The 14515-nt window shown below is 45.7% G+C and overlaps 2 protein-coding genes across 9 annotated transcripts in view; one reads left to right on the forward strand and one right to left on the reverse strand.

The window, feature by feature from the left end:
- Positions 1 to 10275, forward strand: part of slc4a3 (solute carrier family 4 member 3) — a 27242-nt gene extending 16967 nt beyond the window's left edge. For all 7 annotated transcript variants that reach the window (XM_029136515.3, XM_029136516.3, XM_029136517.3 and 4 more), the window contains 14 exons: positions 677 to 860; positions 1420 to 1525; positions 1759 to 1943; positions 2021 to 2240; positions 3156 to 3371; positions 3453 to 3601; positions 3678 to 3872; positions 3992 to 4183; positions 4442 to 4531; positions 4614 to 4780; positions 4862 to 5115; positions 5677 to 5846; positions 6224 to 6397; positions 7318 to 10275. In XM_029136515.3, the coding sequence (XP_028992348.1) occupies positions 677 to 860; positions 1420 to 1525; positions 1759 to 1943; positions 2021 to 2240; positions 3156 to 3371; positions 3453 to 3601; positions 3678 to 3872; positions 3992 to 4183; positions 4442 to 4531; positions 4614 to 4780; positions 4862 to 5115; positions 5677 to 5846; positions 6224 to 6397; positions 7318 to 7395 (2380 nt within the window). In that variant the 3' untranslated portion in view covers positions 7396 to 10275. The remainder of the gene's footprint in view (positions 1 to 676; positions 861 to 1419; positions 1526 to 1758; positions 1944 to 2020; positions 2241 to 3155; positions 3372 to 3452; positions 3602 to 3677; positions 3873 to 3991; positions 4184 to 4441; positions 4532 to 4613; positions 4781 to 4861; positions 5116 to 5676; positions 5847 to 6223; positions 6398 to 7317) is intronic.
- Positions 10009 to 12331, reverse strand: LOC114847123 (receptor activity-modifying protein 1-like). 2 transcript variants are annotated; one of them, XM_055504874.1, is made up of 4 exons: positions 12019 to 12331; positions 11630 to 11684; positions 11423 to 11558; positions 10009 to 10771 (listed from the first exon to the last, which is right to left on the reverse strand). In XM_055504874.1, exons 2-4 carry the CDS (start codon positions 11682 to 11684, stop codon positions 10537 to 10539), a joined length of 426 nt encoding a protein of 141 aa, XP_055360849.1. In that variant the 5' UTR covers positions 12019 to 12331; the 3' UTR covers positions 10009 to 10536. The 2 variants fall into 2 exon arrangements, with proteins under 2 accessions (XP_055360849.1, XP_028992355.1); XM_029136522.3 differs by having other exon boundaries at positions 11639 to 11684; positions 12019 to 12325.
- Between the last annotated feature and the right edge of the window lie 2184 nt (positions 12332 to 14515).

A 14515-nucleotide genomic window follows, 5' to 3' on the forward strand; every position in this document is an offset into this window, starting at 1 on the left:
TAGTGCTGGGCTGTTTTATCGGCCTCTGTGGTGATATGAGGTGATATCGATGATGATGTAATGAAGCTGTGTTTAAAAATATTGGCTGGTAACACTGAATGCTTGGGAAACAAGCATGATTATTTCCACTCAGACAATAAGGTAGCATACAGCAGTCCTGCACTCTTATACCACGTGTCTGACTATGTCTACCAAGAGTTTCCTAATTATCTTTACCTTTGGAGCTGGTTCTGTGTGGGTTAATGCTGAACCGAGCTGGTAATTTAGGATTCCATTGTGATGCTGAAGTTGAATTCTTTCTGCGTGAAATACTGAAAAACAGTCACTGGATAGCAAGCTTTGCTATTACCATGACGATAAGCTAGAAAAACTTTCATAACTTGAGTTTCAGGGCTCCTTTAGTGAAGTTGTTGTTTCTGAAACGAAGCTTGTGTTTGACTTACGTAATAGCGATGAAAACCTGTACCGGGTCCAGATCAAAGAACGACAGGATGAGTGTCACGCTCGCTGCAGCATAGTTTCACGTTGGCCTGTCTGCTTCCCTTTTGGATTTTGATGAGGCCAAATTGTGATAATCAGTTCTAGCAGCACAGAACGGTTGAAGCACTAGCTAATACCTGTCAGAGCTTTACTGTCTTGCTTGCGTATCTCACCACGGTTTCATTTTGTCCTACAGCCATCCCAGTGATTTTAAGCATCGCTTCCATCGCCACCACTCGTCCGGCAGCCTCCACGGTGCCTTCAATCACAACCATGTGCAGGACACCAATGTGCCGCTAGTGGCCGAGGAGCTCGACGAACACCATGACGGAAAAGGGCCTTTGTACGACCCCAAACAGGACGTGTTTGTCAGCCTCTTCGTAAGCTGCCTCTCTTACTGCTCATCCTTCATTTACTACATCTACGAGGCGTGAGACCTGTGCGACAGACAGGGGCGCAGCAGGCGGCCAAGCTGAGTGATTAACTAGGTTTGACAGGAAGCTGCTTGGATGTTGGAACGCAGCAATCGGAATGGATCGAGATGAAAGCAAAGCGGAATAGTTTATGGTTTGTGTTCTGGTTCTAAGAATCAGCTCTAAGCACAGAGTTCACCACAATTACTGATCCTGATGTCAGGGTGGTGGCTCTGGTATTGTTCTCTGAAACACCCTCCATGAGGTCAGAAGTCCAACAGAGTAAACCTCTGTGGACCACATGTGCTGCATTAGATTCTACAGGTGCTTCTAGTTAAAGCTTCTTGATGCATTAACTGTGAAAACTAAATGTTCCCCATGGCTTTAACTGTTGGCAAATTAGAAACAGCCTATTAAATATTAAATGATAAAAATCTCTTCAGACCTGTACAAGTTGTGCTGTTTAGTGAAATGCATTAGAATAGAACTGCTCATACAGGCATTCATCCTGGTTCTTCCCTCCAAGAAATCACTCCACCCTCTGCCTCCTGAGAGCTATCCAGCCACGGCCAGATCGCTGAAGCTTCTTGCCAAAATTCCCAAAGATGCTGAAGCTGTCATCGTTTTAGTCGGTAAGTTCTGCTGTTTTGTCTTCTTTGTTTCCTTGTCCAAGAGTGTAGCTCACCTCAAAACAGTGTTGGTGCTGTCCTCTCAGCCTTCACCTCACCCCCCTGAGGTCATTGGAAGCTGTAACTAAGAACAGAACATCTAGGTTTAGCATAAACATCATTGTAGTTGTACAGAAGATGTAGACGCTTGTGGTGAATGGACCACGAGTGCGTTCAACTGGTGTTTCTGGCATCAGGGTGTGTTGAGTTCCTGGAGCAGCCGGCCATGGCCTTCGTGAGGCTGAGCGAGGCTGTGGCTCTGGAGTCGGTGCTGGAGGTCCCCGTCCCTGTTCGCTTTATGTTTGTCCTGCTTGGTCCCAGTCAAACAAACGTGGACTATCACGAGATCGGACGATCCTTTTCCACTCTGATGTCCGACAAGGTATGAGAAAACATTCATCTTACAGTGGCCTTGTGCAACAGCTGCTGTAAAGCTCCCGCGCTGACTTTCTCCTGCAGAACTTCCATGAGGTGGCCTATTTTGCTGATGACAGACAAGACCTCCTGAATGGCATCAATGAGTTCTTGGACTGCAGCATCGTCATCCCTCCCTCAGACGTGGAGGGCAAAGACCTCCTGAAGACCGTCGCTGACTTCCAGAAGCAGATGCTGCGCAAGAGGAGGGAGCGAGAGCTCAAGAGGCAGCACTCGCTGTCTGGGGTGGTGCAAGACAGCAAAGGTGCCATTACCGAGTGTTACATTAAAGAGTCTAAAGAATTAGAACATTATCTATTCACCACTAAACGACCATGAATCTAGCTGCTCCTTGTTAAGTTAAAGTCCAGTGGAAGCATTTAAATTTTTAAACATCGCTGAACCAAATGATGAATTAACAAATCAAATAAAGTCTAACATGCACTCAGATTAATAGATGATGCTCCTTTGTTTGGTTAAGGTATTTATAATGCAGCTGGCTGTTAAAGGCTAAGGTACAGAACCATTCTGTCAGGGACGCTCGGATGAGGACCCAAATGCACAGCAAAACACAGGTTGACGGTGATCAAAAGGGTGGTTTATTCCGGGTTAGGCAGAGGCAGCGTCAGGGACAGGCAAGGTTCATACACGAGAGGGGTTACAACACCAGAATCGTCGAGCGTCAGATCGTGGTCAGGCAGGCAAGGTTGGCAACAGGCAGAACAGAAAAGCAGGGCAGACAAGACAGGCAGGGATCAGGCAGGCTCAAAATCAGCAGTCAAGACAGGGTTCACAAAACACGGTAGGACAGGATCAACAAACCGGATTATGACGGGAAACACACAAACAACGATCTGGCGGGGAACTAAGGACACAGGTGGTGGTTAAATACAAAGTGAACTAATAGCAGATGAAGTGCAGGTGTGGATAATGCGGACCGGTACTGACAGGGAACAGCTGTGATGTGACGTAGCAGGAAGTCCTTTCAACATAAAGGCGGATCTAAAACCGGGACGTGACAACTGAACAGGAAGTATTACAAAATAAAACAGGAAACAACAAGAAACAAAACCCAGATCGTGACACATTCACCCTTTAACCAAGTTAGAACTGTGGCACCCAGGCAGAACCACATTGACTGTACTGAATCACTCAGCATTGTTTTAATACCAACCCACAGAGGTGGTTCCGGAGGAGGAGGAGGAGGCAGACCAGGAAGTGGACCCACTGAAGCGCTCAGGAATCCTCTTCGGAGGCTTGATCCATGACATCCGTCGCCGCTACCCTCACTACGTCAGCGACCTGAAGGACTCGCTGGACATGCAGTGCATCGCTGCCGTCATCTTCATTTACTTCGCTGCCCTGTCGCCGACCATAACCTTTGGAGGGCTGCTGGGTAAACTGAGCTGGCCGAAACACCTGTGACCTGGATAATGACAGGCTTTGAAGACGGTTCTGGTTGTGTGTCTGTGCGCAGGGGAGAAAACAGAGGGCATGATGGGAGTGACGGAGCTCATCGTGTCCACTGCGACTCTGGGAGTGATTTTCTCGCTGCTGGCTGGTCAGCCCCTTCTCATCATTGGCTTCTCAGGACCCCTGCTGGTGTTTGAAGAAGCCTACTACAAGGTGCGTGACGGGTTCAGTTACTCACAGGATCCAGTTTTCCTTACTCTGACCATGTAGCATGTCTTTGGTCTTTCAGTTCTGTCAGACCCACAACTTCGAGTACCTGACCGGTCGAGTATGGATCGGCTTCTGGCTCATCTTCATCGTGCTGGTGATTGTGGCAGCAGAGGGGAGCTTCCTGGTCCGCTACATCTCACCCTTTACCCAGGAGATCTTTGCCTTCCTCATCTCACTCATCTTCATATATGAGACCTTCTCTAAGCTCATCAGGGTACATCTAGCTGTGCAGTGTAGTAGCTCTGCTAAGGCATAGACTATTAAATGAAGTCTCCCTCCTTTTCTCGTCTTCATAATAAGATTCTTCAAGGCAATTCTTTCCTTTTCTTCCAGGTGTTCCAGGAACATCCGCTCCTCGCAGTTTACCCCATTGACTCCGCTCCAACTACTGGCTTCAACGACATTGACATCCCCATCTTCAACCAGCCCAACACTGCCCTTCTGTCTCTGGTCCTCATGATGGGCACCTTCTTTGTTGCTTTTTTCCTCAGGAAGTTCAGAAACAGTCGCTTTTTGGGTGGCAAGGTAACATGTGTGACTGCCTCTGTCCTCTCATGACTCTGCAGAGGAGAACGTAGACATTTAGTGTTTCTCACCAAGAAACGAGGTGTGAGTCTGTAGAACTAGACACAGCTTTTCTCTCAGCCATGACATGCATTAAACACAGCTCGTTAACAGTTGTTAATCGTCCAATCGTCCACCCAACATGGGATCCTACACAGTATAGGTGCAAGACGTGGTTCCAGCAGTGAATGTTTGATTTATGTGATGTTATGTCTCCAGGCCAGAAGGATCATCGGTGACTTCGGCATCCCTATCTCAATTTTGGTTTCAGTGATGGTGGACTACTCCATCACTGACACCTACACACAGGTGAATCCAGTAGTTGAGTAACATTTCATCACAGCTGATTCCTGTATCAGTGCCTCACTCTTAAACTTTTTTTTACTCATAGAAACTCAACGTGCCGTCAGGCTTCTCAGTCACATCTCCAGAGAAGAGAGGCTGGATTATCAGTCCCTTTGGCGATAAGCACCCCTTTCCCACCTGGATGATGGGAGCATCCATCATACCCGCCCTCCTTGTCTTCATCCTCATTTTTATGGAAACTCAGATCACTTCGTATGTATAAGATTATTTCCTACTAGTGCTCTGGATGTATCAGCAATTAATCGTCCATTTACTTTTTACTCAAACTCTCAGACTGATAGTAAGTAAAAAGGAGCGGCGCCTGGTGAAGGGCTCTGGCTTCCACCTGGACCTCCTGCTCATCGTGACCCTGGGCGCCATCTGCCCTCTCTTCGGCCTGCCGTGGCTCACGGCGGCCACTGTGCGCTCTGTCACGCACGTCAACGCACTCACAGTCATGAGTAAAGCCACCGCACCTGGTGAAAAGCCAGTGATCCAGGAGGTGAAGGAGCAGAGGCTGACTGGGCTTCTGGTGGCCGTCCTGGTTGGTAAGAGGAGAGTGCCTCCCCATCATCCTGACTCTGATTCTCTTACGTATGATATTTAGAGATAGAACACCACCCACACCTACTGTACGGTTACCAGTGAACCTCACCGCCCTGTCTTGGACTGTGGGAGTCATGTCTCTTGGAAGGGGCTTGTTGTTCCACAGCTCAGATGCAAAGGGAGGAAAAATCAAGCACAAATTGAATCTGCATTGATTGCAGAGGAAGCTCACTCACAATGTGGCATATCATACATAACATCATGAAAAAATAGAAATGATCCGAAGCCACAGGTTCTTAGCTCTAAAGCTGGTTTTGAGGCAACTGTTGCAGAGAGGCGCTTGCATTGGGATCAGACAGCTTTCACCACTTTGCGTACGGCCACAGTGACTCATCATGCTGAGATGCTATTTAGTTTTAACTGTTAGCCACATAGCTTAAGAGCCAAGGAGGCGCAGCAGTGACAGTGTGATGATGAATAATTCTCACGATAGTATCAAATTATTGTGCATGTTCCACGACGTCACCATCCCTCCTTGACTTCCTCTCCTCCATCTCCATCAGGTATGTCCATAGTGATGACGGACGTCCTGCGCCTCATCCCGCTGGCTGTGCTCTTTGGCATCTTCCTGTACATGGGCGTGACCTCACTGACAGGCATCCAGCTGTACGAACGCATCACGCTTATGGTCACCCCTGCCAAGCATCATCCAGACCACGTTTATGTCACCAAGGTATCAGCAAGGAGAGAGTTCACAGGATCCTTACAGAAACCCGGTCCAGAGCTGAACACGGCTGAATGTGGCTGAACGTGGGTTTTCAGTCTCCGGCTTAGAGCCTGTTTGTCCTTGATTTCATTACAATCAGTAAATGTGTCATTTCAGAACCTTCATAGAAATTAGTGGTAAACATTAGCAGGACGGTTTAGTTTCACTGGTATACAGTATAGACCAGTTCATAAACAGTATGGACCAGAATAAACCAATTAAATCCTCCATGTTGACACAGCGATTGACCACTAGATGGAGCCAGAAACACACAAATGTAATTATACGGTGTAGGCTGATTTGTGCACTCTCTGATTCTGGGTTCCATCTCACGTGTTCTTCAGGTGAAGACATGGCGTATGAACATGTTCACCATCTTTCAGCTGGCCTGCATCGTGGCTCTGTGGGTGGTGAAGTCCAGCGTTGTGTCCTTGGCGTTTCCCTTCGTCCTCATCATGACGGTTCCACTGCGACGTGTCGTCCTGTCAAGGATCTTCGAGGAGCGCGAGCTGCAGGCGGTGAGCTGTGCAGTAGTGGTTCAGTCTGTGCCACAGTTATTCAGGCTGTCACAAGTTTAACGCCTGACATTCCTGATGATTTTCTCCTCTTTAATCATGGACAACTTTCTTATCCAAATGTTTTCAAATGATAGGCAAATATTTCTTTTCACTCTGGGTTTCAACCAGTGAAAGATTAACGGCCGGTTCGTGTTTTCTTGGTTGGATCTCCTTAATTCATACGTGTCATCAATGTCAGATTACAACCATCTTTTTCCAACTGTTTCAGGATTTAGAATAAACAGAGTTGGTTTTAAGTTGACCAGTGTTGGTGCCGCGTTCATCCAGAGGTCTCTCAGAACAGTAGAACCTAAAGTGAAGTCAGTTCCATCAGCACCAGTGAACTCAGTTTCAGAAGTTAAACCTTACGCTTATGAGTTGTCTTAGCAATCATTGGAACATTTTGACAGACAGCACTTCATCATGGTCACTGTACATGTTTTATGCCTGGATTTGCTCCAATGCAACTAGATACTGTTGCTCTCCCTAGCAAGCACTTTATGAAATATATGTGTGTTTATCTATATGAAAAATATTAGTTTTATCCAGTTTAGTAAAGCTACTATTAGGGTAAAACGGCAAAGAGCGACAAAGAGCTGTGCTTCACATCTACAGAGCTAAGATGCTGAACATTAGTTAGCAGTAGTGATACTTTAGGTTTTAAGAAAAGGTTTGTCTTTATTTATGTGGTCTTGATGTGATGGTTTAATCCAGAGCGAAACAGTCAAATTCATTGAATTAACTTTAATTCATTTTTATTTTATTTATGCCTGGCACAGCTAACTCAACAGATATGCATGAGTTTGTTCCCCTAGCTGTGAAGATTATGACCTGAGCAAAACCTTGAATGAAAACGACAGAGGTCTTCTGTTTTTTCACAGCTGGATTCTGATGAAGATTCTCCTAACTTTGATGAAGATGGACGAGATGAGTACAACGAGATCCACATGCTGGTCTAGGTTTAAATCAGAGCCAATCCATAAATCCCGTGACCTCCAAACATGATCCGCTGATGTGCAGGGAGCAGCAGCCACAGGGGCCTCGTCTTACCTTGTCTTTCCTCCCTAACATTAGTTAGCACTCTCCAACCAATCTATCTGAACCGCTGATGCAAATCCAACAAAACGAAGACACTTTCATTCCTTTCTGTCTCTTTAACTACTCTGCAGCTTTTGGGCGTAGGTGTAATGACGACAGTTCCTGCAGGACTAGGTACGAGGCTTTAGGCTGACTTTTCACGCTCATTTTCCTTACACTTAAGAATAAAGAATTGGGTTTTTATGAAGCATCATTGTTGACAATAAATTCTAGAGCCTGAATGTTGCCTGCTTAGATAGCTGCCCCGTCCTTTGTGCTGCTGACCTTGCCTGGACCAAGATGTGAACAAGGAAGCAGGACTTTAGTGAGAGCTCGCTGATGATGTAAGGAGCGGTTGGTGTAGAGGCTGAGCTCTAAGCTGTGGAGGCCTCCTCAGGGTGTGACTGTGCTCTGTTAGCTGATTAATGCCCCACACAGTCTACTGACCTTATTAGCGTGACCTTGGATGTATAATGTATATAATTTATTAATCTCAACCTTATTTTTCTACTTTGTTGTCAGTGTTTGTTCTGTGTCTTTTGGACTTTGGCCGTTCCCACTGATGTTTAGATTCCAAATACTTTAAAGCGTTAGTATTAAATGAAACCAATATGTAGGCTGACTCACTCAGAGCTGAAAATATTACCATCATTATTCATGAACTCTTTCTTCTTCCCTGCACGACGTCCAGCGTGTGGTGCATTTTTCACATATGTCATAAATAATAAAACACACCTGACTGGAAAAGCATAGAAACTAAGCAAAAAGAGTAGATGAATGATGTGTTGTACAATACGACTGTGCGTGTGGAATTATGAATAAATCTGTGTTCAGACCGGTTTGGAAATAGAAAGAGATTTAGTTTCGACCTCCTACATTGTGCTTAGCGTGGAGCCGTGACTGGCTCCTTCCACACACCGTGGCCGGTGTCACTGAGCTTCATCACGGCATGCTACTGTATGCTCAGTGTGTCCTGGCAAACGACTTCATCGGGTCAGCGTGTGCTTCCATCCATGTCAAATCCAAGTCAGAGGTGGAGAATGCACACGGAGGCCTCAGCCCGGACTCGTATTGACGGCTATGACACGAGTTTGGAAGAGGTTTCTACAGTCTCTGTAAGCTGACAGATTACCACTATTATTACGGCTTTTTCAAAATGGAGGATGCTTCTGCACATTTGGTGCAGCAGCATTTATTGAATAATGTGAGTAATAACCTGTGTTTTTTATTGGGGTCCAGTGTGCAGGGCCTCAAGAAGTTTTGATGTGATCTGTTTGCAGAGTGAACGCGGTTGAGGCTTACGTGGACGTGTTTGTCGTTAGTCCAGTAAAGGTGAGGCAAACGCCTACTGGAGGCAGCTCCACGTCATGACTGAGTGGACATGATTTACAGGTTCATGTTTTAACGTTGAGCAGCTCCGTGACACTGGCCTCACCGCGGCCACGACGCTACTGAATGTAAATGAGGCTGGCTGCTCACAGCTTCAGCCAATCGGGACGATTTAACACTGCATTAGGAGATAAAGTCTCAGTGCGCTGGTACTGGACATGACCCCTGGCCCATTGGTGAGCAGAGATGCTTTCATTCTCTGTGTTTGGTCTGTTTCCCTCCTTCCTTATAAAATCCTCCTGAAAACAGAGTCATTCCTAGAACTGTCATGGAGATGCACTGAGCTATAGCATTTACATAATGGCCATAATAGCCTGAAACCCAAGTAGTTCCACAGTCTGAAGGTCGGACAGGCAGATTTTAACTCAAGATCTAATTGTTCCTAATTCAACATGAATCGATATCAATATCAACAGCACAGGCTTGACAAATGCACAGAAAAGCTCAGTTTGTCTGTTCCCTAAAGCTAAGCTGCAGTAACTGCATCCGTTCATCCAAATGGTGCCACGGCGACCTCACAGTTATCAGACTCTGCAGCTCAGCTGGACTGTTCAACGTTTCCACCAGGGCAGAACCTGTGAGCGTATATCACACTTGGCATAAAATCCTTCCAGTGTTTGCACAGGAGGAAAGGTAGAATTTAAGAAAATAGCATATGTAGAGCTGCCACTTGTCTGGAGGCTTGAAGTTTTCTGACCCTGGAGAAGTTCTGCTTTGTGACTGTTCTGTTCACCACATTTCGTCACTTTCTAGCAGCGTAGTCGGAGGCCGGACCACCCAGCTAATCTAAAGCGCCCTTATTTTGCTAACCTCTTTAAATTCAACTTCATTGACTTGAGTAGAGACATCTGGCACAGTGTGTTACTGCAGCTCCAAGCATCACATGCTCTAAAACCATATAGTACATATGAAGCAGACCTTTGTCCTTTTCTTTGTTTGACCTTTCAACAGGAAAACCCTGCTTACTGGAGCTTTTCTGTGTTTTGATGGCACCCGCTGGATTTATGGCAACGTGATGAATCTTGCGCATGTTGGCCAGTGTGTGATGCTTCAACAGCGTCTCCATCTTGCTACTATATATGAACAGGTTTTCAAACCACACAAGCTTCTGTCTGAAATAAATGTTTATTGTGTGATTCAAAGACAAAACAACCATGTGACATTCTTCAGTGTGTTGCTGTGACATTTACAGTAGTCAGGTATAGCTTCCAGAGATGGGCCATGTTCAGTTCCATCCTACAGGTCCAGCAGCAGGTGCCTTAATGAGTCCTAATGTTTGATCAAGTAACTACGGTGCCAGTATTACACAGGAGGCATCTAGAGACTTCTATACGGAACATAGTGTGGATAATAAACAATGTCCTAAGACAGTCTCTTGTGTTCTACTGCTGTACAGTATGTGTCGCTTTTCCGAGTGGTGCCCAGTTGGGCTCATAGAATCGTGCTAAACTGTGTTACCGTGTCGACATATACTTAATGTATAATATACAAATATCATATGATCCTTGAATGCTGAGTTTGTTTGTGTACCTGTAGCGTCGCTAATTTGAACATTTTCACTTTTGAATTAAATTATTAGTTTGTACCCTGGAGAAGCTTCAGGAGGAAGCGTGACCCCCTGTGTCTCTGGGCATTTAGGTTTCCACATTAACAATGCAAAGACACAAAAAAGGAATAAGAAAAGTGGCAATGACACCGGGTAATATTAAGGTCAGAAGAGTAGTGAGTGGGGGGTCACGGTTGTAGTCACAGACAGAGAAGTACTTCTGATGGACCCCCAAGAACACGTCATCCACCAAGTACTTGTGACCTTTACACCAAAAGGAGATGGCCCAGTGGTCCACGCAGGCCTTCAGTCTGTTATAGGAGCTGCAAAGGAAGCAGGAGACATGCACACCTCAGCAGATGTCCAGGCACTGAAGTAGATCTACACACACATTTACTGTACCTACTGGCCGCCACAAGAAATGCAAACAAAGTATTTAAAATGCTGAGATAATTTAGAGTAGCATCAGCCAAAAGCATCTTGTGTTGGCGATGAAAGAATGACCCAGCGACATTTAGAGGGAGCTTGAATTTCATTTCTAGGTTTTGGGTTCTCACATCTTTGGACGGTGCAGCGAGCGTCGCTTCACCAAAGCAGCATAAATCTCACAGATGGTGTCACAGACCAGATTTTAAGGTGGAAAACATCCACTGCAATTCAATTGAGCCTGACAGCTGGAAGCGTGATCAACTCTCTGGTGATGATGGATGCTCCACCCAACAGACATTTGAGATGTACAGGAGCTCGCCCCCAAACCATGTTAGCAGTAAAATATGGATGATTATAACCATAATTCAACTGGAGGCAAGTCTCCACAAACAACTGCAGTCTGGGAAGAAGAACTATCCAGCACTTCTTCATTCAACGCCGAATAATTAGCTGAATGCCACAAACGCAGCCAGTCAACAGTAAACTCTGTGACTGTTTAAAGACTTCAACAGTAGCTGCAAGACAGCGACGTGCAGGAAACATACCTTTTGACTGCCGGCCACGGGCAGCTCTGCTCATGGCCGCTGGACTCCAGGCTTCTGTTGAAGTCTGACAGGCAGATGTCAATATTACTGTAAAACGCGTGCTGGTCACATGGAGGAACAGTCCTTCGAGACGCTCCTGGACAAAACAAGGCGCAGTGTTAGGTTCAGACCATAGTCCCACACGGAGTTAAGACTACTGTACTGTACCTACTGTACCTCCATAGGTCAGGAGACCTGCCAGCAAGTACGCAGTGAACACCATCTATTCAAAGGAAGTGGACGAACCTGGTTATTCTGTGGTCAACACACATGCTGTGCAATATGTTTTCTATACGCACAAAGTGATGCATAAATCTGTTAAACTGGTCCAACAAGAACGAAGCCCTTCCTGTTTCACTTATATGATACACAGGCTTCCAGACACATAATGGATGCTGTAATGTGCCCAATAATACTTTACAAGCAGAATAAAACCATAAAGTAAAAGTATAATCCTATAACAAAGCCACATTTCCAAAAGTCAACAATAACAAATGATAAGCAGATGTTTCCATCAGTGATGGAAGCGAGGAGTGACCTGGACGCCAGACACGTACCTCAGCGTTGACGGGGTGCTGTCCTTTTCTTTGACTGAGCCTGTGAAGATGCTTCCAGTCATGCAGCTGTATGGTCACAAAAAGCCTGTGCGGTTATCTCAACCAGCCACATATCGACTAATGTCAGGGCTAATTGAATTGTGCAACAGCACTGCTGACAGGCTGCTTCCTTTCCCAGACTGAGCCTGGCTGTTCCCATGCTACCCAGAGACATGCCCCGCACACAAACCCCCAGACGCCTGACCCTGCAATCCTACGAACCTGCTGTGTTCAGGCTTTCCTAACGGAGCTTCTGTGTTTTCAGTACAGTGACTAAAACGTCACATTATCAATATACTGTGTGTGTGTGTGTGTGTGTGTGTGTGTGTGTGTGTGTGTGTGTGTGTGTGTGTGTGCGTGTGTGTGTGTGTGTGTGTGTGTGTGTGTGTGCGTGCGTGTGTGTGTGTGTATGTTCGATGTCCGGGTCACATTTCCAGTAGCCCCTCAGAGACACACAATCACATTACATGACAATCTGATTCTCCAGATCTACTGCTGAGCCTTTTGTGCATGCAGTGCATACGAGCATGTTGTTATCTTTACTGTGCTGTACTACTGTGCTCTATTGTACTGTACTGTAGTGTACTGTACTATACTATACTATACTATACTATACTATACTATACTATACTACACTGTAATAGTACTGAACTGTACTGCGCTGTGTTGTAGTAACACAACTGAAAACCATTTTACACAGGGACGATGATGTGTGTAAATCTGTATCTGGGAAAGGATAAGTAGGTGCTGACTGATGCGAGGCTGTAGGTGCAGTACAGTAGGTGCTGCTGGTGGTTAATAATGTGCATGACATGTTTTTAACAACCAGTCCTGCTGTTCAATGCTAAATCATCAGAGACCCCAGTTCTTTAATCCTGCCGTCGCACCAGCAGTGAGTGCTCCTCTGTTCTGTAGGTGGAAGCCCCCTCAAACACAGGCCTCCTTTGAATAAAACAGTCGACTGTGGAAAATGTGACGGCGTTCCAGTGGCATTCCATTTGTCTCGACTAAATGACTCTTTGAGAGATCTTTCAGGAGACCAGTTAAAATGTCTCTCAACGCTGCACTATCAGGTTGTTCCGCTTAAGTGTAAAATTAAACGTTCCAAGATTGTTCAGCTATTGCCGCTCATTTCCAGTTGCTTAGAAACATGTCCACATAATATAATCACGATGCACTTGTTAGTGGAGAAATGTTGACGAGCGGTCAAACGAAAATATTTCCACTTCTCTAAATTGAAGGGATCCCAGTGTAGGTGACTGAGGAACCAGAGTACACGGCCTGTTTGAACAGGGTCTGTCAGATGGTACAGTCACGGAAAGCAGCAGCAGGTCCTGCTACATGTAGGTGCACTTACTGTAGCACAAACTGGGCAGGAGTAAACTAAACGGGTAAATGACGCTCCAATGGATTCAGTTTTAGTAGATGGCACATGGTTGTGTATTAATAAATGGGCAGCTAAGACCACAGCCCCCCTATTTATGGCCTGTTCAAGGAAGCAGGGTTATTACCATATCAGCAGTGTGACTGGAACTACCACCATCCAGTATGTAGAGTTCTTCTAGTTCAATACAGCAGCCTGATACCGTCATCAAATACTGTATGATGGATTATCATCATCTTCAAGTGACTGGCAGCAGATCTTCAGTTCGATTATTCATCGTATAAATAGTATATTTTTCCAGAAAAATATTTGTTAATTGTGCTTCAGTAAATGGTTTGGAAACTTCACCAAACATTAGGTGCAGACTAATAAAGTGATGTTTTATCCCAGCAATGTCAAGTTGGATGCATCGTCCTCCTTCTCTTCCTCTTCCGCCTGATATTTCCTGAGCTCCAGTGCTTTGGCATGTAATTGTAAATTCCATTGTCACACACCACGCATGTATTTGTCACCCAGCACTGTTACATGCCTTTAGGTCTGGGTTAAATGAATGGAAAGCACCAGTGAGCTCAGCTACACCAGCAGCATCTGGTAACAGCAAACACTGTTGGTCTCCAGGTGTTGACACACAACAAACCCAGGCGCAGAGCAGTGACTTCAGTTTTCCACAGCACAGCCCGTGTTGGGTCAGGTGCACGGTGCTCGTCCTCTTCGTGCTGCTCGTGGCATGACTCACTGCTTTCACTGTTCATTTCCCCCTTTTTCAGTGTTTTAGCAATAATCGCTTTTTAATTCATTCCCCCAAATCAAGCAACTACTGTAAAACACAGTCTCTACTCATGTTCCAAGACGCTCCCAAAGCATTTTCCTCTGGTTGGCCTGAATCAGCTGGTTGGTGTTGGTCATGTCAGCCTGGTTCTCCAGTGAACAGTCCACCGTCTGTCGCTCCACTGCATGTAAATATGATGTACTACAAGCGTGGGATGATCCCATAAATGCCTGCAGCGAGCACTGACTGCTTTGATCTACTAAATGTTTGATTGTCCTTTTTGGATTTGAACCTTTTGAACCAAA

Source organism: Betta splendens, chromosome 21 (assembly GCF_900634795.4).
Source record: "Betta splendens chromosome 21, fBetSpl5.4, whole genome shotgun sequence".
NCBI lineage: Eukaryota > Metazoa > Chordata > Actinopteri > Anabantiformes > Osphronemidae > Betta > Betta splendens.

What these genes read in the sequence shown, in the direction of transcription:
- LOC114847123 (XM_055504874.1), bottom strand. Translation starts at nt 11,684, where the DNA reads ATGGTGTTCACTGCGTACTTGCTGGCAGGTCTCCTGACCTATGGAGGT. An exon ending in GACCTATGGAGGTACAGTAG is followed by an intron (nt 11,559 to 11,629) that starts GTACAGTACAGT and finishes TGTTTTGTCCAG; the next exon opens with GAGCGTCTCGAAGGACTGTT. An exon ending in CCGTGGCCGGCAGTCAAAAG is followed by an intron (nt 10,772 to 11,422) that starts GTATGTTTCCTG and finishes CTTCCTTTGCAG; the next exon opens with CTCCTATAACAGACTGAAGG.